A 26,819-nucleotide genomic window follows, 5' to 3' on the forward strand; every position below is an offset into this window, starting at 1 on the left:
CGGCCTCCTCGTCTTTCTTCGCGTCCAAGAACCACCCGGTCGCTGGCGATCGATCGCCCGATGACTCAAGGACGAGCTTGGATTCTCCGAGGAGGAGGCTGATCGATGCGGGGCTAATTGGATCCGCAAGAGGTTAGGGTTTCGATCCTATTGATCTATTGACTGATTGGATTTATATGTTGTTTGTGGGCCGTGGCGCTTTTTCCGTGATGTGAAGTTGCCCAAGGTCTAATTTTTAGGGGAATTTTGTGATTTTATGAGATGAGATAAGTTGCTTTAGTGGGGGTGATGATTGAAGTGGATAAGATCCGCAAGAAGTTAGGGTTTCGGAGTCTATTGATTGTTTGATTGGATTAGGGTTGGATTGTTTAAGCCAATCGTATAGGGAGCTGAAAATTTTATGATGTAGATATTGATTTTTCTTGTTTGGATAGAATCTCCGGTTTCTTGCTTTACTCTGAGATAGGTAGCTTTTCGTTGCTGGATAGTCAATCTGTCCATCAGTTACTAGTTCATTTTTGGAGGCAAATATGGGGGAGTTTTATGATTGTATGAGATGAAATAAGCAGACCAAATTAACGATAGTAACTTGCATTGTTGTTTCATCAATTAGGGTTTATGTGATATAAAGTTCCAGCTATCCTAATTATTTGACCACCGTACGTATTTGGTTTGCAGCACCTTTTTATAAAGAGGAAACAACCAGAGTTTTCTTTTTAAAAACTCTTTCGCTAGTCTGGTTTCTTCATCCTCAGTGTTTAAAAAGTAGCAAACTACTAATCGTCTAGGTTACTCAAGACACGCCATTTTAAATGTGGTGTTCATGTCTGGCATGCGTGTTTTAAATGCCGTGTCCTCGTGTTCGGAGAAAGTCTAGCGGTAACGACCGCCGCAAGATACTTGCGTTATTATTGGGCTGTCTTTCCCAAATTTAATTTGTTACCTGTTACCGAAATTAGCGGGGTTAAATTGGGTATGCCACCTTAAATAATTGATTTTGCACGGAAATGAAATTAGCGGGGGCTGAATTATGCATAACACCTTTAAAAAGTTGTATTTTACATTATTGGTAATTATAAAAAGTGGCTATACTTGTCTACAATGATTACTACTAATTTGAAAATTAAAATAAATACTTACTTTAAAATTGCTTAAGTTATATCAAAGTTTTAATTTTTGTATGAAGATTGACGGTTGTGCATGTTCACTACAGTAATACCTCTACAAACTAATTACTGAATTAAGACATCAATATTAGCAAGAATCTAGTTGCAAGTGAATGATAGCATTTTTTTGATGTGAAATCTTCAATGACTTGTACTGCATCACATTAAGTTTTTTGATATTAGTCCCCAAATCTTTAAGTATTTTGGAAATTAGTCCCATCTTCATATTTTGAAAAAGTTCCCGAAATTTGTTAAATGTGTTGAAATTAGTCTCCAAAATCTTTCAATCTAGTGCTAGAGGGACTAATTTCAAAACACTTGAAAGATTTGGGACTAATTTTAAAATTTTAAGATTTGGGAGACTGATTTCAAAATACTTAAAAATTTGGGGACTAATTTCAAAATATGAAACATTTGGGGACTAATATCGAAGAAACCCATAATAATAAGAGGGTGCTACGGGAAATAATACTAAGATGCTCCCTCTAATCAATGAGTTGCACGCTTTCGTGAGTTGTGCCACTGGTTGCAATTTTAGAAAAGAAGGGTGAGAGTGTAAAATTCTCTTTTTAAGATGTGATGGTCCATTCGAAATATCTATCGGGTGGCAGCAACTGGCTATTGGCTGTTGCTTAACGCGATTGCCGATAGAATTCCTCCTCGTGTGGGGCACAAATTCTCCATGGACACGTCATAGACATGTGCGGTTCAAAACCAATCTGTTTTTGAACCTGAAAATTGAAACCTATTACTTTCATATCTAAAAACACTCATCATGTTAACCCATGCGATCAAAACTAAACTTTTGTTGTTAACCTATTCTTTGTTTGATTTAACTTTATCTTATTTGTTGTAGATAATAGAAAGAAACATACGAATGTTATGTGTATTTAATTGAATATGTGATCTACACACACATAAAGTAGTGTCCCGGCATCCCTCATTTTACAAATTTGCCATGTCCCATGTTTGTATCTGCACCCATATCCGTGCTACGTAGCGAATCGTAGACCACTATTCAATCCCCAGTTGAATGGCCTAGATCCAACATGAGCAAGTCCACGAATCTAAATTTCTCATTTTCATATTCATTTCTTCTTTCTCTCCCCTAAGATCCAAGCAAAGACGGAACCTTGGAGTGTGCCTAGAGTGTGAGTGACGAGCTCGAGGATCTAGAGAACAGTAGGAAGAAGGCTAACCTCTCTCTTGTAGAGGCTGCTTCGGCATCCTCTTCTTTCTTCGCATTCAAGAACCATCCGATCATTGGAGATGGATCGTTTAAGGAGTTGCGGTCAAGCGTGGATTCTCCTATAAGGAGGTTGATTTAAGTGGGGCTTATTGGATGTGCAAGAGGTTGAGGTTTCGATTCTGTTTACTGATTTATTGGATCAGGCTTCGATTGCTAGTTGCTCTGATTGATGTGATTGACCTAAATTATTGGAAAATTTAAGCTGATATATGTAAAATGTTTATGGTAATAGATAGGTACTTCCTCAGCACGAGTGATATAGATATTTTTTGTTGATTTGAAGGTATTTGAACGTCTATTGGATACGAGTCTATCATTTAGTAGTTCATTCTTTAGGCAGATTTAGGAGGATTTTGTGATTATATGAGATGAAATAAGCTGTTAAGATTAATGACATTAACATGGAGAAATGTGAAAAATTTTAACGCTAAAAGTTATTTAGTTTTCTAGTTTGATAAGATTTGTACTTTAGAGTAATTTGAGCTTTGGGAGTTTTAAGATGAGGATATTAAGTTAGCCGAAGCGTTTCAAGTGAATACACATCCCATCATTAGTTGATACTTGATACTTATGGGAAATTTTTATTTAATAAATCTTGTAACTGCTGGTTTTTCATTTGATAGTTGTTTAATTTTGCTACCATTTTTATTGGGTTTTCTCATGTTACTTTATTCCGTAAACAAAAGAGAAGTTTTTAAGCTGGACTACATTTGCGACACCTCTGCATGAGTTAAGCTTTTAACATTTTAATGAGACTTTAGTTGTTCTGGTTGGCCTTCATCAGGCAAGTTGTACCAAATTATTTAAAATGCTATGAGCTGTGAGAGTTCCCCATCTTGATATAGTTAATTTTGACATCATTGTGGCTGTAATTAGTCAATTTATTCTTGATTCGTTCAACATTGAACCTAAACTACTAGTTATGTCTATTTGCAGTATATGGTTCTTTTCAGATTTTCGATTGGATTGGCGTAATGCTATACACCATTTTGTGATACATTTTGGAATATTCTGCAATTGTATTTGTTAATCCCGTAGGTACATAAAGAATTTGTAGTTAGATGGGGGTTTGGGGCCTATTTGTGACATCCCATTTTGTTCTGACTTAATCAAAGCTAGCCTTGCCTCAAGTTCGAGTTGGTGAATGCTGGCACAGCGTCAAGCCTGCTGGTTCTATGAAGACCCTCACTTGGGTGCTTCTTTTTAGCCACTGGAGCTGTAAATCTCACATCTCTCACTATGGCATAATAAAGAAATAATAAAATAAAGTAAAAATAAAAATAAAAAAAATAAAAAATAAGATGCCAAACAGTTCATATGTCTTACTCAAGTGCCTATCTCTGAGCCTGGGCTCTGGGCACTAGGCATGGTGCTCGAAGCTTTCTTAAAACATGGGGTGTGTGAGGGTGAACTTTGATGGTTGAATCTCATTATGTTTAGTTGGTGTGGAAGCATTGAAAAATATGCGCATTTCATGATCTGAACCAGTCGTGAAAATATAGATAAATTTTGCATTTTGGTTCAACTGGACTTCTTTTTTTTTGGTGTGGTGAAACAAAGATGAATGCTTGTTTGAAGAAGTCGAGTGGCAGTATAAGAAAGTGCATCTCTCAGCAACTCTGCTGCTACATTAGCTCAGTTGTAGCCTATATTTAGAATGATAATTTCGATTGGGGTATGAAGAAATCAATTTATTAGGGTTTCAGTCATGGTATTTTTTAAAGAACATACATTTATCATGTAGTTGTCTGTATTAGAATGGTGTTACTAGGGTTGGAATTTGTCATAATAAGGAAATGTTGCAACGAAATAAGATGTCATGAGCGTTTTTCTTGTTGTAATTTTGATATTAATAATAAATTGGTAAAGTTACTAATAATCGAGTCAATATGCTTGCGGATATAGGTTGATACATTCATGGGATGGAAATGGTGAGTGCCCAAAAATTTATTTCAACAAGTAACATGATAATCATTGCGTAACAATCTGCCTTTTGATCCTGTTCAGTATGAACTTTACTTCATCTGAACAAGACAGAAACCTGAGTTGACTTAAATGACATTGATATAACAGCTATTATCTCTCTATACTTGAACTGCTTGGGTTGTAATTGCAATGAATGAGGTTGGAAGTCTAGCAAGTATCGGCGATGAAATTGTGTGTCATGTGGCTACCTTTTCGGGATACATTGGTTGATATGTAATAAAAATCATATAATCAATATATAAGTGCATCTGTATCTTTCATTAGTAATACACATATGCCCTAAAGATTATGTAATCAGAATATAACTGCTAGCTAACTATTTATATTTATTAACTATAGTCTTAAATTTGATATTGTAAGTGTATCAGCTGTGTTCTATATAGATTTTTTTGTTATTTGTAAACATTCTTTTCTATACTATTTGAATGTTCTGGTCTACTCAGATACTATTTGAATATATTGGGTTAAAAGGTTCTTTGTATACCTCTACCTGTCAGAAATTGGAGTGGATAATGTTTTTCAGTTCCGGGTTTGGGTATTAGGAGTAAAAGGATAAAATTGAAAAAAAACTGGAGCCATGTAGTTACATTTTCCATTATAACATCACATGTTTGTTATGTTTCTGATCTATAATCTCACTTGATAAACAGAAGGAAAACATGCGACTTTTAATTGTGTTCATATGTTAAAGTTTGTGACCCATAGGTAAGAAACATCTGAACTTACAATTCGTTTCTTTCTGGCATGTGTCTTATTACTAGTATAATGCATGTGCTTTGCATGTGAACGTACATGTTTTAAGTTTGAATTGTTTTATTAAATAGTAAAACTATGCGTTAATAAATAAAATTGTATAATAAGATTGCTTAATAAGAAATGTACGAATTAATTATTATTTTGTAATTATTGTAATTGAATGTTTTTCTTATAATGATCGCGCAGTTTAACCTTTTTTAACTAAGTCCCCAAATCTAAAATTGTTCTTAAATAAAACTGTCAAGTTTAGGAGTTCTATTAAATATGACCCTCCAACTTGAAAGTTGTTAACTTAGCTGTAAATTAACTAAGCTTCATTAATATAACTAGCTTTTTCCTGATGTTCTCTAGATAGGTACACTTGAAATCTGCAACATATTGTAATAATTATTTCTCATTATAATTATTTAATAGGGTAAATTACACTAAACCTTATTTCTCATTATAATTATTTAATATGGTAAATTACACTAGACCTTTGTGAACTTTTAGCCCTTTCAAAATTACACTAAACACCTAATGACTTTTTTTTTTCCCGAAGAAGGCTCCGAGTAACTTTCTAAATTTTGTAGATAACCACTATAAATTAGAACCAAAAAATGGCATAAAAAGGCATTTTGAAAGTTAATGGGGGGTTTGGTGTAATTTGTCTAAAACATATTAGGGGCTCTCTACAAAAGTCATTAGGTACTTCATGTGATTTCGAAAGTTCATAAAGTCTATTACTGCAAAATGCTGAAAGTTCATGAGGTTTTACTGTAACACATTTTTTAATATTATAATTCTTAGTTCAAGTAATACTATTAAAATAATTATACTGTTGATATGCTATAAAATATCTATCTAATTTAATTTTTTAATTGTGCTCTTAAATTATTTAGCACTATAAGTATTTTATAAAATTTTATTGTACTATTATTAACAATTAATAGTACTATTATTTATATTAGATATTTTTTTTGTAAAAGGTTAGTTTTTAATCATTGACAATTGTAGATTGTTAAGTATCATGTAATAATCTTTGGGAAAATACTCTAAAAATAATATTAAATATTTATATAATTTATTTAACAATACAATACTAAATAAATAGTGTAATTAATAATTTTTATATTATATTATATAAATAATTGTACTATTTACGTGATTCAAAATTTATTCTATTTATTTTACTGCTCATTGAATTATAGTATAATTCTTAATAGTATTTAGTAATATATTTTTCTAAATATATTATTATTTAATGATTTTATTATCGTTCATAAATAATAATTATAATAATTTAATTGGTTTCTACTAATAATACTTATTTTATAAATTATTTTATTTTATTAATGTTAAACAATTAATAGTTATAATATTATTGATAATTATAATTATTTACGAAGGTGAGGAGGTGCATAAATAATAAGAGGTCATATTTATTTAATATAGTTATTTAATGAAAAATTAATTGGAGATAATGATATAATTATAATTTATTAAAATTTAAGAGGGTAAAAAAGAAAACTAAAAGTTTTAACACCCCAATCATCTTTTTATACTAGCATAGATTTTCAATTCAAGGGATACACGGACTTAAATTTTATGGTGATAACATTTGCTATCAGTTCTCTCTTCAGTATATGTTCCCTGAATCTTGTTCACTTATACGTATGCCACACATACTGATATAAATATTGTGGTGACAATTTTCAGGATTTGCCACTGATACTCTGGCTCCAAGACAGCAACAGGATCTAGGTTTAGCTGACCTCCCAGCAACTGTTGCGGCTGTGAAGAACCCAACCTCCAAAATTGTCTACGACGAATACAACCATGAGCGCTTTCCTCCGGGTGACCCCAGCAAGCGTGCATTCGCCTACTTTGTACTAACTGGTGGAAGGTTTGTCTACGCTTCTCTCCTCCGTCTCCTAGTCCTCAAGCTCGTCCTCAGCATGTCGGCGAGCAAAGACGTCCTCGCCCTTGCTTCCCTTGAGGTCGATCTCTCCAACATCGAGCCGGGGTCCACCGTCACCGTCAAGTGGAGGGGGAAACCGGTGTTCATCCGTCGCAGGACTGAGGACGACATTAAGCTTGCCAACAGTGTCGATGTTGCGTCCCTTCGGGATCCTCAGGAGGACGCAGCTAGGGTTAAGAACCCCGAGTGGCTTGTGGTTGTTGGTGTTTGCACGCATCTGGGTTGCATTCCTCTGCCGAATGCTGGGGATTATGGGGGTTGGTTCTGCCCATGCCATGGATCACATTATGATATCTCCGGAAGGATTCGCAAGGGACCGGCTCCATTCAATCTGGAGGTCCCAACGTATAGCTTCTTGGAGGAGAACAAGTTACTCGTTGGCTGAGTTTGTAGAAGGTAAGTAATTTCCTCTCTTTTTTTTTTACCCCCCTTGCTTACCTCAGCTTGAAATTTACACTCGCCAGATGTTTCTGGATCTTTGGACACTGTATTGACAATAATTGTTCTTAACCTTGTTCGGTCGTCACATGGTTTTGTTATGTTTTTGTGTATTTGGCGCTCTGGAATGTTTTTAAGCAGGGTATTATTTGTAATAAAGATGCTTTTTCTTAAAGAGAAACATCATACAGTGATAGTTGGCTGGTTGGAATCTGGTCGGTATTTTATCATTTTCTTTTAGGCCAAACTGAGTTTGAATCGTGCGCCTGGCACAGAGTTCTGTATCTTTGAACACCGTTGAAAATAATTTTGACGAACCTTGATTTGTTGTCATGATGCTTTTTCTTAAAGAGGGACGGCATATAGTTATGAAGATGCACAGCCTCATTCTGAGGTGCATCTGCGGTGCTTAGATTCTGATTCTCTGTGGACTTTTTGTTGTTGGTAAACTGTTCCTTTTTGTATCCTTTAAATTTAAATTTGAATTAATTTCATATGGCTCTTCCCTGTTTAGTACCGCTTTTTTAAGAGATCCAGGGAGTTGCAACTGGTGTTGTTTAAGGTGGTCTTTCATATATTTTTTTGGTAGGAGATCTGTTGTAGAAATCAGCTACAATCATCTCTGGCCTTTTCTTATCTATTTATTCTGTAGATTGAAGTTTAGTATTTTTGGACAACATTTCTGTTACCACATTTCTACTAATAAGTTATCGCTCAGGGAAGTACAAGTTTTCTAAGAACGCTCTACATGAGAGCGGGATGTTTTGATCCATTCAGAAGACTGAGTTAAAAATTTTCAAATTGTACATCTACCATCCTCCTAAAAGGTTTAGAATTCTCAGCTCGTAGGGAGGTTGTTCTTATAAAGTATCGTGCTCCTCCGCTAGGAAGGACCTCATTTACTGGCTCTCAGATTGCTGCTATGTTATTATTTGAAGAGGCAACACCGACATAAATCACGGATGTTCTCGAAGATTTATTAGGTATACCAACGGCTTGAATGAGGCTTTACTTGTGGTGGTGGGTCATCATTTAACTTTAGAACGGAACAAACACCAATCAACAGCACCAGACCCTAGCATATGGTGCATTTGCTACCAAATGATAGAAAATAATATACATGATTAACAAAAAAAAAAAGTAAATATGAAATAATTTTTTTTCCCTTTGCCTCCTTTGTGTTCATTCTAAGTGAGATAGGGAATGGGCCCTGGGTTTACTGAATGAAAACTATCAGCTGGGTCCTGTGGAAAGCCCGCAACGATTACATCTTCTCTAACCTTATTACCACTCCTCAGCAAATCATCAACAAGTCAGTTTACTACCTTATTACCGATCCGTCGTGCTTGCAGATATCCTTGAGTCGAGTGCTGACAGCAACGGGATCCCTTGATCCGCGTCTTGGCCTCTCTATTGCTTTTGCTTTTACTAGGTTTTGTAGTTAAACTGTGTTTTTCCGGTTTGTTTTCTTTGTTGGTAGCTTTCTTTTATTCTTATCTCCAAGATATCTTCTACTGATTTGGATTTTTTCTCCATCTCAGAGATATCGTTTTAATCATTAGAAGATATCTTCTTTTGTAAGTATCTCACATTTTTTGTTATATATCATACTTATGATAGGGCACATATGCCCTATTTTCCATCAAAAAAAAGAGAGGGAAAACGATCAACCTAGTAGAATGGGTGTTAATACTAAGTTTGAGACTGTTATTAATAAGTGCTTGACTGAGACAACTTTAGGATTACAATTGTAAGGAAATAATTAAATCCATCGCCATTATGGTTGTGTTACATTTTGCATTAGTCCTGCCCTAGAAAAAGGCCTCCAAATCATATGATTTACCAAAAGACGCTTCAAAATAACTTATTTCGAATGCGTCTTTATGCTATTTCTTCTTTGTAAATGAAGTACCACATCTTGCTAACTTTTGATACATAGTGTGTTGCGGATGCATCCATAGAAAAACCAGACCAATAGAAGCCTATATGGGGTCCGGAAAGGGATTTTGACAATTACAATAAAAAATGAGTCGTATCTCTCAATCTGTAGACTAGAAGGAGACAAATAATATATAAAAATCTTGTGTTTTTCCAGATGGAGTCAAATCAAACTGATTGAAGTTGAGCTTTTATGCCGTCTGTTTTCCAAAATTCCTTCCGAATTGAAAGATATTGAACTTTTTGTTAGTTTTTTAATTTATTTTGGTGATGATGTGATGTTGGACAAAAAAAGCAATGTAAGTTCGAAAAATTAGATTAGAAAATAAATTTAATGCTAGAGTCAAATTAGATTAGGAAATAAATTTAATTTTGATTCATGATTTGTTTTCTCTATTATAGGGAGTCTTTTTAGGGTAGGATTTAATACTTTCTTAGATTAGAAAACAAATTTAATTTTAATTCATGATTTGTTTCCTCTATTATAGGGAGTCTTTTTAGGGTAGGATTTGATACTTTTTTCTTTGTAATTCTAGTCTTACTAGGAGTCTTGTTTATTTTTCTATTTAAGAAGAGTCATGTAACACAAAGAAGAATATCTTGGAATTAAATAAAACTTTTCTTGAAGAAAGTTTTGGTGTGTTTTCTTGAGTTCGTGGAATCCTCATGGTAAGGCTTCTTTGTTTTCGCCACTGCGTCAGTTAGTATCAGAGCGTGGTTCATCCTACGCAATGGCTGAGAACAACAATGATCCCAATATTGTAATCGTCCAAACACTCTAATTGATGCAACAATAGATGCAACAACAGCTGGAACAATCACGACAACAACATGAGTTGATGATGGAGGCTCTTCGGAATTTGTAGATGGGGAATAACCCTAGGCAACAGATAGTTCCCCCTGCTGGAGGATCTGTTGGAGGCGGGGCCAATCCCCACGAGCTGCCGACTAGGGTTGGTTTGGATTCGGATTCAGAAGGGGAGGAAGATCTAACTTTCGGTCCAAACAATAACCACTTTATTGCTCCTGGTCGATACAATGATTGGATTCCGAAGATCAAGACTGATCTCCCTTTCTTTAGCGGAAATCTTGATGTGGAGGATTTTCTAGATTGGCTTGCTGAGGTCAAGAAATATTTTAACCTGATGAGAATTGCTGATAATTTACAGGTTAACTATGTGGTCTATAAACTATGTAGTGGAGCTTCTTCTTGGTGGGAGCAATTTCAAAACAATCGCATGCGCTAAGGCAAGCAACCTGTTCGCACTTGGAGATGTATGAGGGAGGCACTATGTCTTCGATTTCTTCTGACAGATTATGATCAAATCATTTATCAAAAATTTCAGGATTGTAAACAAGAGGATCAAACAGTCCAGTAGTACACCTAGGAGTTTTATAGACTATCAGTGCAGAACAACCTGAACGAAACAAATGTACAATAAATTTCCAGGTTCATTGGTGGGTTTCGCACTGTGATCAAGGATCAAGTGCAGTTGACAACCATATATAGTGTGGATGAAGCAATTAATCGTTCTATGAAGGTGGAAGCGCAACTCATCCGTCCCAATAGATATCAGTCCAATTATAAGAGATTTGGTGAGTTGTCATGAGGTCTGAATACAGGGTATAAGCAGACTGAAAACCAGAACACTACTTAAAAGGATGCAGATGATAAGATAGACTCAACAAAGCAAGGGAATCGAGGGTTGCAGAATTGGCAGAATTTCCAGAACCAACAGAGAGGAGTTCAGCCGAATCGGCACAATAATAATCCCTATGCTCGACTCATAGGAACAAATGCTATCGCTGGCAACAGACGGGGCACCTATCTAATAACTGTCCTAACCGTGATAGAGTTAATATGGTTGAAAGGAAGGACAACGAGAAAGGCGAGCTTGAGACTGAGCTTGAACACCATACGGTCAATCCTGATGATGTTTATGACGAGGAAGAGCATGAGGTGCGTGTAGTGCGCAGAATGATGTTGGCAACTAAGGGTGGCTGCGGACCCACAAAGGCACAATCTTTTTCGAACTCGTTACAAGGTGAATCAGCATGTGATTGAGTTGATAATTGATAGCGGCAGTCAAGAGAATTTGATATCTCAAGAAGCAGTAGATAGGCTGAAGTTGCAGACACAGAAGCACCCTTCCCCTTACAAAGTCAGATGGATTACATCCGTGAGTGATATCAAGGTCACGAAACAGAGTGTAGGCTGTCTAAAAATTACTGCAGATAGCTGATTCCCATCAAACACTGATGATGGAAGTTACAATCTGACGATTTTTAGAAGACTACAATTTAAAAACTTTTATGTAGATCGATAAAAACTCTAATTCAACAGCCTTCACAATCAACATCGGGAGTTACAATCTGACGACTCTCTTATTTTCAAGGAGCCAAGACGAAGGTTACAAGATGAAGATATTTGCAATGCTCCAGCAAAAAAGATTATAAATTAACGGTCTCTTCAAATCAAAATGCAGATATCTCTCAAACTGTAAGGAATTTGACGAAATGGACGAGAGCAAACCGAACCCTTTGGGTGGGTTTTGTCGACTCCGTCTCGTCGAGATAGTTAATTTTCATATATAATTTGTCCAATTCTGACTTATGGTTTAAAAGTTATGACTTGTTCTTCGCAGCAAGTTATGTTCAGAAGTCCGTCTACTAAACTGGACTTTGCCTGAACATTGGACTTAGCCTGAACATTGGACTTATCTCTGCATCCCAACAACAAAACGCAGAGTTTGTGGTTGCGTTCCAAACTCAAAACACAGAGTTCGTGGCTGGGTTCCAGACTCAAAATACAGAGTTTGTGGCGGTGTATTCAGGCTAAAATGCAGAGCCCAACTCTGCGTCCCAGGTCCAGAACACAGAATTCATGCCCAGAACACAATTCTTACAATTGACTCGTTCAAACATGAGCTGAACGGTTTCAAAACCGTTTTTCACAATTTGAGGAGATCACTCCCCCACTTAGGAGCGAATTAAGGGGCGATTACACTCCTTATTCCCCTATAAATGACGGAAAATTCAATTGAGTTCAGGATCTCCAATTGGATCGACTTTTTGCATTCGCCACATCGCATAAAGTGAGATCGACATTTTGTGTTCTTGGAGATCTTGGAGCATCCTTCAGTAAGAAAGGTCTTGGAGCTTGGTGCTTGGCTTAAAAACCGATTTTCGGTTCAAGTCAACTTTTTTACAGAGTTTTAAACTCGTTCTGAGTTCCTAAACTCGTTCTGAGTTTCTAAACTCGTCAAGAGTTCTGTTCAACTTACCACGCAAGTTCGCCACGACATCTAATCCTAGAGGAATAGACTTTGTTCCAACGAGGTGAAGCGTCGGATCGTCAACGAGAAGCAAACTCGACATGAGTTTCGAGGGAGGTATCTCATCGACACTAAGAAGAACCCAGTTTTAAACAAAGAGAAGGATCTCCGTCGATTCCTTTTCTCTTTTGTAAATCGGGAATCCGATATAAGAATATTATAATTTCTTTTTCTAAGTTTGTTAGAGAGGGATTGCATTAAGAAAATTATAATTAATTCTTTTTCTAAGTCTGTCAGAGAGAATAGTACAAATTTATTTTCTTAATTTTCTTCTTCGAATTTTTCCACTAACCAAAAGATGGCGACTCTGCTGGGGACTAGTTTTTTCACCGATAAAGAAGTGGTGGCGCAATCCGACATCAACCTCGCTGGAACAATGGTTGAAACTCACATTGTGGAGTTTGATCAAGCCAAGTATGAGGAGTTACTCTCCTCCGGACCCCTTAGCCCCAAGGCTATGCGCAAGATCCGTAAAGTCTCCAAGAGGACTAAAGCTCCAACCGCTACCGAATCACCAAACGAAGTCCTCTCCTTTGGACCATATCTCTCGAATAGCCTCTCCTCTAAAGGACTAGACTCAGCCTCAACCAAACTCGTTAACCGAGTTGAAGGTTCCACACCCACACCAAAACGACAGGTATCGGGTCACAAAAGGCTCATTGCGGTGACAAACTTGATCAACACAGACAGCAACACTGCAAAAGCCTTAAAACAGGCTAAGAAGAATGCCACTCGATGAAGGAGGAGATCCCGAAGACGAGCACAATTCCGAGATAGCCGATCTCTCAATCAACGTGAGCCCCGCGTTTGTGAGTCTCAGCAAGAGCTCTGTGTTTCTGCTCCAAAGCGCAATCCTTATATTGATGAGCCCAAATACGAGCCCCGTGTGATCCAACTAAAACGCAACCCTCGAGAGAGTGTTCCAAACTCAAAACGTCATCCTCAAGGATGCGTTCCAACACCAAAACACAGTTCTTTGGGATGCGTTTCCCAAACAAAATGCAACTCTCTAAAGTACGTTCCAGAACCAAAGCACGGGTCTCCAGACTATGTTAATCAGCCTAAACACAGTTCTTAGGGACGCGCTCCAACACCAAAACGCAGTCCTTCGGGACACGTTTTCCAAACAGAACGTAACTCTCAGGACTACGTCTAGAACCAAAATGCAGGTCTCTAGACCGTGTTAATCAGCCTGAACGCAATTCTTAGGAGAGTGTTCCAAAATCCTAACACAAGTCTCAGGACTGCATTGACAAGCCAGAATGCAGCTCGCAGAGGCACGTTTCACCAGCAAAACGCAGACCTTAGTCTTGCGTTCTTCAATCTAAATATGACCCTCATGTTCCTTCTTTAGGACAAGATGTGATTTTTCGTGTTAGAAAAGACCAACATGGATTTAGATCCATATTCACCAATAACCAGTCCCGTCTACTGATGGACAGAGGGTTCTAGCTTCAACCTCACGTTTGGTAAGAAATGCTTCCCAAGTCTCCGATTTAAGGGAACTTTTATTAAGGGCAAGACCGATGCAACAAACCACTCATTCATGTCAATGTGAGCGGCTAATTTCTATGGTCCTCTCAGAATGCCAATGTTGTGCTTTTATGCCTAGGCGATTAGTGTTCGGCCGATTGACAAGCGTTGCTCGACCAAGCAAGTGACGACGTCATTAAAAGAAGAAGTCTTTAGAGACCGAGTATCCTAGAGTCACTATCAATGTGATCAGTAGAGGGAAGTCATCAGTCTATAGTTTTGATGAGTCAGAGACGGATCGTTCTCTAAGTGTCAGAGAAATTGCTAACGAGTTTGAAGGAATCTATCAATGCTCTCGGACGCAAATAGGTGCCATTACCCCTGTCAACTATCGGAGGTTAGCCAGAAGAACTAATTCCAATAATGAACGTTCAGTCATTACGGAGTCTCAATCATCAAGTTCTTTCGTTGGACATGGAGCTTCGCCCTCATGGCAAAAAATTCTAAAGATCTCTCAAAGAGGGTTGATGAGCAGGAGGCCATGCTCAAATCACTATAGGAGACCCTCAATGAACTCTGGATCCTGATGGCCCAAAGTGTCACACACATGGCCAAATTCCAGAAGACAGATTCACCGCTAAGGCAAAAATCTTCCCGGAGAGGAAAATCGTCTTCACCCTAACTTCACACAAGCAAAGGGAAGGAAAAATTAGTTGACGATGCTCCTTCTGACCAAGAAGCCCATAACCTAGAATCTTCCACTGATGAAGGAAGAGAGACTAAGAACGAGCAGAATTTCTAGTCTGCTAAAATGGAAGAATTGGAAGCTCGTCCCAATACCATTGCTAACAAAAGCGAGCTCCAAGACGAGGGAGTTGCTAGGCCTTATCATGCCGAATGAGATGCATCCCCTTATCCTCCAAAGTTTAATGTCTCGACGCTACAAACTTTTGACGGTAAGAGATCACCGAATCAACATATCTATCATTTCAAGTTATGGACTGGGAATGTGATATCAACAACGCCATATTGGCTTGATTGTTCATTGGTACCCTCAAGAAAGTTGTCTTTGAATGGTTCAGGAAACTGTCTGCCAGATGTATCCAAAAGTTGGAAGATCTAGAGAAACTCTTCCTGTCAAGATTCTTTGAAGAGGATACAGAAGTCTCCATCCATACCCTTCTCACCACTAAGCAGTCAAGATTCTTTGAAGAGGATACAGAAGTCTCCATCCATACCCTTCTCACCACTAAGCAGAAGAAGAGTGAGCCCGTCAAAGCCTTCGTCAAGAGGTTTCGAAGTATGACTCTTCGATGTTCGTCAGGTATGACACAATCTACCTTAGTGAAGACCTATTAACACAACTTGCAGACCAATCTTCTAGCATAAATAAGGGTTGCAGAATGCCATTCCTAGAGACAACTAATCTCTTAAGGTGAATAGGCTCAAAAAATTATTACCAGGGTCAAAATCGAAGAACAAAGTAAGCAGATTTAATTTGAGCAATAGGACTAAGCCCAATCTTCTCAGTCAGAAGGAGAAGATACTATGATCACTAAAGCCAATTTTCTTCAATAGGATGGTGGGTCCACAAAGCTATCACATTAACAGTTACCTCTAATAACCAAACTCTTCAGATAACGGTCTGCTCTGTGGTGTATTCCAATCATAGTCGTTATACTCCAATTTCACTGAACGACTTGACGGATAGTGGCCTACTAGGCGATGTACCTTGTCTACCCCTTTTTCTCCCCTGCACTTGTTCAAGACTGGGGGTTGGTTTAGTTGTGGTCCATTGGATTATGAGTAATAAATTTTTTGAGTTGTCACGTTTAATAGAATACCTCTGTCAATCATAAAATCCACAAACATCGTCATGTTAACATTACACCTCTGACAATCAGCTTATCGACTCTCTTCAATAGAGCGATAAGTCCTCAAAGTTGCTTTGATCATAACACATTTCTGTCACGTTAACATTACACCTCTGATAATCAACTTATCAATCCGCTTCAATAGGATGATAAGTCCACAAAGTTGCTTCGATCGTAACAAATTCCTGTTATGTTAACATCACACCTCTAACAATCCACTAATCAATCCTCTTCAATAAGATGATAAATCCTCAAAGTTGCTCCCATCGTAGTACATTCCTATCATGTTAATATTATACCTCTGACAATTCACTTATCTACCCTCTTAAATAGGATAATAAGTCCTCAAAGTTGCTCCAATCGTAACAAATTCATGTCACGTTAACACCATACCTTTGATAATCCACTTATCAATCCTCTTCAATAGGATGATAAGTCTATAAAATTGCTCCGATCGTAATAAATTTTGTTACGTTAATATCACACCTCTGACAACCAATCCTTTCATCACGTTAATATTACACGTCTGATGACGTTATGTTAACATTACACCTCTGACAATCAATTTATCGACTCTCTTCATAGAGCGATAGGTCCATAATATTGTCACGTTAACGAAATACCTCTGATAATCAACTTATCGATTCTCTTCAATAGAGCAATAGGTCCACAAACCCATCAAGTTAACATCATACCTCTGACGACCAAATCAATTTATCAACTCTCTTTAATAGAGCGATATGCCTATAAAATACTGTTAGGTTAACATCACACCTCTAATGGTCAAACTCTCCAATGAACTTGTTAATCCATTTTTAATAAAAATAGCAAGTTTTTATTATAAAATCCCCAGCGGATTAAGGATTTTTTGGAATTATCCTAGTGATAATATTTTTTTTTTGAATTTTACTCTAAGTGACAATTTATGCTAAGTTAATACTACACCTCTGGCACTTAATTCCAACTATCTTTCAGTGTTTCAAGTAAAAACATAACACTGGAAGAAAGAATGACAAACCCTACGTATTCAATATCATAGCAGGTTGTTATTAATAACACTAGAATCCATACCTTGTACGCATGAGGGATTTTATTTTGACCCTAATTGAAGATAAGCCTATGCCTAACACGCATTGCTAGGTAGTCCATTCCCATAAAATTGACAAAGTCTATCTATTTTGTATCATAGCACCGAGTCTAAGAGAGTTTATTCTTTTAGCATAACATTACATGTGGAACGAACTTAGACAATCCACATGCTAGCCTGACTAAAATGGTAGTCGGCAAAGGCTTATCAAATTCGTTAATGACTGAGGGTTTGTCAAAAATCCTATAAATATTTGTGGGCCCATCAGCTGAATGGATATGAGCCGTGACGTGACGTTTGTGAGCTTCTGCTCATAAGTAGCTTGTATCGTTGCTACAGTTTCTCTTCAAAACTCATCCTCACACAAGTCCTGCATGGCAAAATCCCTTCAACCAAGATGCCTTCAAAGGGGGTGCAGAGAACAACTCTTTTATGATAATGAATCAACAGCTCCAAGATCAGAGTTGAGATCCAAAGTATTTCAAAAAGTCATCCCAATCAACCGCGAACTTTTGAAAACTTTAGAGGGGGTTCTGTAGGCTGTCTAAAAATTACTGCAGATAGCTAATCCCTATCAAACACCAATAATAGAAGTTACAATCTGACGGCTTCCAGAAAATTACAATTTGAAACAAACTTTCACGTAGATCGATGAAAGTTCTAATTCAACAGCCTTCACAAATAACATCGGGAGTTATAATCTGATGATTCTCTTATTTTCAAGGAGCTAAGGTGAAGGTTACAAGATGACGATATTTACAATACTCTAGTAAAAGAGACTACAAATTAACGGTCTCTTCAAATCAAAACGTAGATATCTCTCAAACCGTAAGGAATTTGGTGAAATAGACAGGAGAAAACTAAACCCTTTGGGTGAGTTTGGTTGGCTCCGTCACGTTGAGATAGTTGATTTTTATATATAATTCATCCAATTCCAACTTTCAGTTTGAAAGTTATGACCTGTTCTTCACAGCGAGTTATATTCTGAAGTCTGCCTGCAAGATTGGACTTTGTCTGAACATTGGACTTAGCCTGAAGCTCACCAAGCTCGACTGGGGCTCGCCTCTGTGTTCCAGAGTTAAAACATAGAGTTTATCTCTATGTCCCAATAACAAAACACAGAGTTCGTGGCTGTGTTCCAGACTCAAAATGCAGAGTTCGTGGCTGTATTTTCAGGCTCAAATGTAGAGCCCAACTTTGTGTCACAGGTCCAGAATGCAAAATTCGTGCCTAGAATGCAATTCTTACGTTTGACTCGTTCAAACATGAGCTGAACAGTTTCAAAACTATTTTTCACGATTTGAGGGGATCACTCCCCCACTTAGGAGAGAATTAAGGGGCGGTTACACCCCTTAATCTCCTATAAATGGTGGAAAACTCAATTGAGTTCAGGATCACCAATTGGATCGACTTTTTGCATCCTCCACATCCTATAAAGAGAGATATACATTTTGTGTTCTTGGAGATCTTGGAGCGTCCTTCAGCAACAAAGGTCTTGGAGCTTGGTGCTTGGGTTAAAAACCAATTTTTGGTTCAAATCAACTCTTTTACAGAGTTTTAAACTTATTCTGAGTTCCTAAACTCATCAAGAGTTCTATTTAACTTGCCACACAAGTTCTCCACGATATTTAATCCGAGAGGAATAGACTTTGTTCCAACAAGGTGAAACGTCGGATCGTTAACGAGAAGCAAACTCGACACGAGTTTCAAGGGAGGTATCTTATTGACACCAAGAAGAACTCAGTTTTAAACAAATGGAAGGATCTCCGTCGATTCCTTCTCTCTTTTGTAAATCGGGAATCCGATACAAGAAGATTATAATTTTTTTCGAAGTTTGTTAGAGAGGGATTGCATTGAGAGAATTATAATTAATTCTTTTTTTGAGTCTGTCAAAGAGAATAATACAAATTCATTTTCTTAATTTTCTTCTTCGAATTTTCCCACCAACCACAGAGCATAGTTAATTTCTCTATTGGCAGATATAAGGATACAACTATTTGTGATATTTTTGATATGGATGCTTGTCAGTTTTAGGGAGACCATGGAAGTTTGATGTGGATGCATGCCATAAGGGAAGGGAGAATGTAGTAGAATTTACTAAAGACAATGTGAAGTTTACTCTATGTCACCTGATAGAAAGTAGTGTTCCTAAAATTAACAGAAAGTATGCACTATCATTATGTGCCGCGAGGGAGTTTCAGAAGGAACCTTTGCACGCTCATTTTGTGTTTGTAGTAGTGAATAAGGGATTCACTGGTTCTGCGAATGACATTCCAGAATAATTAAATTCCCTTTTGAAGGAGTTTCATGACATCATGTCTGAAGAGCTTCCCGCTGGATTGACTCCGCTTCGAAATATTCAACAACATATTGACCTCCTGGAGCCACTCTTCCTAATTTTTCTCATTACAGGATGAGACAAACCAAACACGAGTATTACGGGACAAGGTGCAAGATTTATTGCAGAAGGGGTACCTTAGGGAGAGCATAAACCCATGTGCAGTGCCAGCCCTCCTGGTGCCTAAGAAGGATGGGACTTGGCGAATGTGTGTTGACAATCAGACTATCAATAAAATCACAGTGAAGTACTGATTCCCTATACCTAGGCTCGATGATATGCTCAACATGTTGCAAGGTGCTAAAGTATTCTCAAAAATTGATCTTTGGAGTGGTTATCACCAACTTAGAATTAGACCCGGAGATGAATGAAAGACGACTTTCAAAACTAAAGAGGGGCTTTACGAGTGGCTTGTCATACCGTTCGGACTTTTCAATGCACCCAGTACATTCATAAGGCTTATGAATCAAGTTCTAAAGCCACTTATTAATAAATTTTTTGTTCTCTAATTTGACGATATCCTGATTTATAGTAAGTCTGAAACTGAGCATGTTGAACACTTGAGGGGAGTTTTACGAATATTGTAGGAGAATGAACTTTGTGCAGTTTTATGCTTCCTAGACTGCTAGTCCTGGGATATGTCGTATCTACCGATGGGATACAAGTGGATGAAGAGAAAGTGCGAGCAATCTGTGATTGGCCCCGACCAAACACCGTGGGTGAAGTTCACAGTTTTCATGGTTTTGCCACGTTCTACAGGCGGTTCATCCGGAATTTTAGTTCCATCATGACACTTATTACAGAATGTATGAAGAAAGGGAAGTTTTAGTGGGGTGAAGAGGCAAACACTAGTTTTGCAATTATTAAGGAGAAGTTGACCACCGCCCCCATCCTTGTCTTACCATATTTCAGCAAGGCATTTGAACTAGAGACGAACGCCTCTGTTATCAGCATAGTGTAGTTCAGTCACAGTCGGGTCGTCCTGTAGCTTTTATGAGTGAAAACCTGAGTGATGCAAGGAGGAAGTGAACCACTTATGAGTTTGAGTTGTATGCAGTTGTCTAGGCAATTAAGCATTGGGAGCAATATTTATTTCAGTGAGAATTCGTGCTGAACACGGATCATGAGGCTCTCAAATACATGAATAGTCAGAAAAAACTCAATCGGATGCATGCTCGTTGGGTGGCTTATATACAGCAGTTTTACTTTTGTAATCAAACACAAAAGTGGGCAACATAACAAGGTGGCTGATTCCTTGAGTCGTCGGGCAAATTTGTTGGTAACTATGCAGAATGAAATAACAGGATTTGACTATCTCAAAGAGTTGTACCAGGTAACTTCAAAAATGAGTGGGCACGGTGCAACACGGGAGATGTGGCTGGTCGTTTCATGTTGCAAACGAGTTTCTATTTTACAAAGACCGACTGTGCATCATAGAAGGATCCATGCGAGAAAAGTTGATTGCAAAATTGCATCAAAGAGGTCATTTTGGCAGGGATAAAATAATTGCTATGGTGGAAATACGTTACTATTGGCCACAGTTAAAGCGTGATGTTTCTCGAGTAGTGCAGAAGCGTATGGTTTGTCAAACTAGCAAGAGACAGTCTCAGAATACGGGATTATACACGCCTTTACCTATTCCTGCAACTCTTTGGGAAGATCATTCTATGGATTTTGTGTTGGGACTACCACGTACGCAAAGAGCTCATGATTTTATTTTTGTAGAGGTTGATTGGTTCTCACAGATGGTACATTTTACCCTGTGTAAGAAGACTTCAGATGCTACTTACATTGTTGGGTTATTTTTCTGGGAGGTGGTTCGCCTGCATGGTATTCCAAAGTCCATAACTTCAGATCGGGATATCAAGCTTCTTAGTCATTTTTGGTGTTCTTTATGGTATATATTTCGGACTAAGTTGTAGTTCATCATTTCTTTTCATCCCCAAATAGATGGGCAAACTGAAGTGGTCAATCAGACTCTAGGGTCAATAATTCGGTGTTTGTGCAGTAACAGACCAAAGCAGTGGGATTTGACTCTTGCTCCAGCTGAGTTTGCATTTAATAATGTAGTCAATCATACAACTGGGTAAGACTCCGTTTGAAATTGTATATCAACGACCTCCACAGCACACACTTGATTTGATACCTTTACTAAAATTGCTGGGATATAGTATTGTTGCTGAACATCTAGCTGCGAAGATTGATGAAATACAGCCTAAGGTCAAGCATAACATTGAAGCGTCCAATGCTAAATATAAACAATCCGCTGATAAGGGTCGTCGATCTAAAGTGTTTACTGAAGGTGACTTGGTGATGGTGCATTTGTGCAAGGAAAGATTTCCCGTACGGACATATAATAAGCTAAAACTGAAGAAGATTGCGCCTTGCATAATTTTAAAGAAAATCAATGACATTGCCTATGTTGTCGACCTTCCAGATGGGTGAGCGATTTCTCCAACATTCAATGTTACAGATTTGTTCCAATACTTCCCTGATGATCCTCTTTATCTTGAAACATCCTCAAGGACAAGTCCTTTTTAAGCGGGGGTGAGTGATGTAAGACAAAAAGCTATGTAGGTTTGAAAAATTAGATTAAAAAATAAATTCAATGCTAGAGCCAAATTAGATTAGGAAACAGATTCAAATTTGATTCATGATTTGTTTCCTCCATTATAGGGAGTCACTTTATGGTAGGATTTGATACTTTCTTAGATTAGAAAATAGATTTAATTTTGATTCATGATTTGTTTTCTCTATTATAGGGAGTCTGTTTAGGGTAGGATTTGATACTTTCTTTTTCTTTGTAATTCTAGTCTTACTAGGAGTCTTGTTTGTTTTCCTATTTAAGAGGAGTCATGTATGTGGAGAAATCAGAAAAACCAGATTTTCTGGTATAAGTCGACTCATGCACAAGGCTAAGTCGACTTGTCAGTGTGCACAAGTCGACTTACGATCTGCACTGGAGTTGTGTTTTTTTCTCTCTGCCAAGTCGACTTATCAGGCCTGATAAGTCGACTTACGAAGTGTGCTCCAGTTGCTGTTTTTCTCTCTGCCAAGTCAACTTATGCTCTCTGTTAAGTCGACTTACGATGGGTTTTTTGCATAATCAGGTTTCCTGTTTGCAGTCTGATTGGGTTTTTGTTTTGATATAAATAGGGAAACGATTTGTTAGGGTTTTTTATCAGAGTTTGATGAATCTTTTGAGCATTGTGAGAGGGAGATATTGTGAGCAAGGTGAGATCTTTGGTTGAGGGTTAGTTTGAGAGTTTTGTAATCCTTTGTACTCTCCTTGAATTAGTGAAATCTCCCCATCCTCTCCCCGTGGACGTAGGCAAGTTGCCGAACCACGTATATCTCTGTGTTTGGTTTGATTTGTCGTAATTGGCTTAATTTGTGCAAGAGTGTGGCTTTCTTCTTCCGTGATCATAAGTTCGTTGTGTGTGCGTGCAACGCTTCCGCATAGGCGCGTGACAAGTGGTATCAGAGCTCAGATTTCAGATCTGGGGTTTTGGATTAGGTGGAGGAAGATTCAGTTGGAAGCTTGGTTCTTGGAGTTCTAGGCTTTGGTGGAGTTAGGGTTTGAAGTTACCGTTGAAGATCTCGCTTTCCTCGTGTGGTTAGGAGTTCTATTTGGAATCCAATCTAGGGTTCAGTTGGGTAATTTCTTATTCTTTTCAAAGTTTGGATCTTTCTCTACAATTTGGAATTTGTGAGTATGAGTGAAGAAGTTGGTGAAAGCAGCAAGATGACAAGCACAGTTCAAGTGGGTTTTCAGAACACTAATATTAGTGTAGTGAAATATGACGGCAAGATCAATTTTGGTTTGTGGATGAGCGACGTACAGGATACGCTTAATGCTCAAAATCTGGAGGAGACCATCATGGTCGATGTGAGGCCACCTAAATATGAAGAGGCGATATGGGAAAAGATGAATCGAAATGCTTGCGGGGTGATCAGGTCCTGTTTGGAACAGGAACTAAAATATGATGTGATTGGGATGACGTCTGCAATGAAGATGTGGGAGATTCTCAACAATAAGTATCTCACGAAGAGTGTTGAGAACATGTTGCACTTACTGCGAAGATTATTCAGATTTTAGATGTCCAGAGGCACCTCGCTTGCGGCTCATGTGAACAACTACACTAAGTTGTTGTCGGACTTGGCGAACGTGGATGAGAAGATCACAAATGAGTACAAGCCTATTATTCTTTTGGGCTCCTTACCGGATGAGAATTATGATACATTCGTGCTTACGTTGCTGAACGGGAGATCTTCTATCACTTATAGTGAAGTGACTAACGTATTGACAAACTATGATTTGAGGAGGAAGGATAAGGAGACTTCCCGCGCTAATATTTCAGGAGAGGCCTTGTCGACGAGAGGTAGAAGCTCATATCAGAAAGGTGGAAATAGAGGGAGGTCAAAGTCAAGAGGTCATCACCAGCTTGGAAAGAACCAATGTGCATTCTGCAAAGAGCAGGGACATTGGAAGAGAGACTGCCTGAAAGTCAAAGAAAAGGAGAATAGCAAGAATAAGGGCCCGAAGGCCAATGAGGTGAATGTTGCAAAAGGCGATGATTTCGATGATTCGAGCTTTTCTCTTTTGATTACTCCAGAGGTGAACCATTTGGATGCATCGGAGTGGATGCTTGATTCTGGCGCTACTTATCATGTGACTCCTAGGTGAGATTGGTTTTCATCATTTGAGAGACTCGATGGGGGTGTTGTTGTCATGGGAAATGATCAATCCTATAGCGTTTGTGGGATAGGTACTGTGAGGATTCGGATGCACGATGGAGTAGTCCGTGAGTTGAAAGAGGTGAGATTCGTTCCTCAACTTAAGAAGAATCTTATCTCAGTTGGGGCTTTGGAGGCGAAGGGATTCAAGGTGACCTTTGAGGATGCTGTAGTGAAGGTTACTAAGGGATCTTTGGTGGTGATGAATGTGTAGGCGTCAAAAAATGCTTACAGACATCCAAATACCACTTAAGACAAAGAGAAGGCGGTAAACACCAGTCTCTTAATCAGAGGGGATCATTCAAAGAAAGCGAGACAACATAGAAGAACAATATACACATCATCAGGCGACACACTGCGACGCGACAAGACCGTGCCAATAGCCGCGGCAGTGTAGACTGTAGCGGCCAAAGAGAAATCATCCGGTCAGTTATTTTGCCCCCGTTTCAACTGTTGTGCACTTAGACCCCTATAAATACCTCCCTAGACACGAAATAAAGGGGGGGGGGGAAGAGAAGATTGGAGAGAGCAATTAAGGCAGAGAGACTTGAGCTTTTTGTGAATTGGAGCAAGAGAGAGAGTCTTCCTTCTTCACAAACATCCTCAAGAAGCTTTTGGCCATTCCTAGAGATCTAAGCTCTGACTTGATCTTTAGAAGAGTGAACATCTTACATTGATAAGATATTCGCTTTAAATTCTTGCTTCGATAAACGAAGGAAGAATCTCCAAAACCTTCACGATTCAATCAGAATCTGTGAATCGGTGGTCCATGAGTCAAAGCACTCCCGGCACAGGCAAAGTCCCACAAAACAGGAATCGATAAACGATTTTTGTGTTATTTTCTAGAAAGTTGTAATTTTTCTTTTATTGTGTAAAAGAGGTCTTATAAAAAGACTATTTTCTTTTGAATTTACTGTAATCGATCGAAGATATAATGAATTCCACAATGAAACCAACTTTCGACGAAAATAAACTGGCGATCACAGTGGGAGCCAACGGTCTCGCTGCCGAGACTGTCGTGTTGCAGCCGATCAAGATTCCAGTTGAATCCACGGTTAAATACGAGTTTGACCAAACCAAGTTTGAAGAATATCTCTCATCATCCTCTTCAAGATCTTCATTATCTCGCAAGTACAAGAGGATTTTATCATTGGAGAAGGCTTATACCCCAAAGAAGGCTAAAAGTGAAGACTCTCGCCCAATCGTTGTTGAGGCCTTGCCTCGCAACATTATCCCGGCGACCCCCAAAGCCGGAAGCTCTGCTCATAATGATTCTACCCTAATTAAGGAGTCGTTCGATCGAAGTTCGCCAACTCCGACGAAGAGGGCTCGTTAGAGGCGACGCCAACGCCGCGCTCGTCAATTGGCTAAGGCCTTGGAACAAACCGATGGAGTTCGTTACTATGTGGACTTAGAATCGAGGAAACATCAAGTGGTTCAGTCACCTCAACGTCAAATCACTCATATCTCAGCAAAACTTACGTCGGAGGAATGAACTCTTATCAAAAGGGCCCGTTCGACCCTCAAAGAACGCATACAAAAGCGTATGGCAAACACCGTTCGTGCCCGTGCTCTTTTACAACAAAGGCGGGAAAGGAAGAAGAAAACGGTGGTCAAAGGACCACCGAAACTCTGCCAAGTTTGGATTCCAAAGTCTGGAGTTGTGAAAAATCAGCATTCGGAGCTCGTTAAAACTCCACACCCGCAAGGGGGTGGTTTTAAACGTATGACTCTTGACATAACCTTGGATCGCTCAGAGGCGACGATAAGTCATCCTGGGTATGTTAACAAGGTTCAAACACAAAAACAGAAGATAGGTTGCTCTGGTCACCATGCTAACGAGTTGTACTATCAAACTAAAGGTGGAAACAAATCACATAAAAGGACTGTTCGAGAAACGAATCGTCATTGTGTATGTGAAAAACTTATCAAAGCAGTGTTGTCCGAATGCAACTGCTTTAAAGCCATTCCGCCGAAAGTTTCTGTATTCCAGAGACTTTCTACTGAAATGTCAAAGCCCAAACCGAGACGTTTCAACAAGAAGCTTGTTATTCAAGAGGATGAATTTCCTGAAGTCACCATTAACATGGCTGATAAAGGAAAATCTAAGCGGCATTCAAATGAATCAAACCCCGACTTTTTCCCGGGAGGATGAATCAAACCCCGACTTTTTCCCGGGAGGAAAAGTCAATTCAAGAATTGCCCAACGGATGTCTCGACTCCAGTCAGGAGCTATCAGACGTCAAGAATTGCCCAACGGATGTCTCGACTCCAGTCAGGAGCTATCAGACGTAGAGATTACAAGAGAATGCGTGAAGGAATGTTTTCAGAGGATGAACTATCGGACACTTATTCTGCGATCGCTTCTGATGATACAATGTCTAGCACGGGACAAACCAAAGAAGTGTTCACAATCACTTCTGATCAGTTTTCTCAATTGCTTCAAGAAGCTCTAGCGAAGCAACGTGAAGAAATTAGAGCT

At 38.5% G+C, this 26,819-nt stretch overlaps 1 protein-coding gene across 1 annotated transcript; it reads left to right on the forward strand.

Annotated features, from left to right (window-relative positions):
- Positions 3 to 7,874, forward strand: LOC109823545 (cytochrome b-c1 complex subunit Rieske-4, mitochondrial-like; the record flags this gene model as incomplete). The annotated part of the gene is made up of 2 exons (XM_020389823.1): positions 3 to 132; positions 6,856 to 7,874. Coding segments are annotated over 2 exons (777 nt in total), but the record flags the coding sequence as incomplete, so codon positions are not given.

This window comes from Asparagus officinalis, chromosome 9 (genome assembly GCF_001876935.1).
Source record: "Asparagus officinalis chromosome 9, Aspof.V1, whole genome shotgun sequence".
NCBI classification, from domain to species: Eukaryota; Viridiplantae; Streptophyta; class Magnoliopsida; order Asparagales; family Asparagaceae; genus Asparagus; species Asparagus officinalis.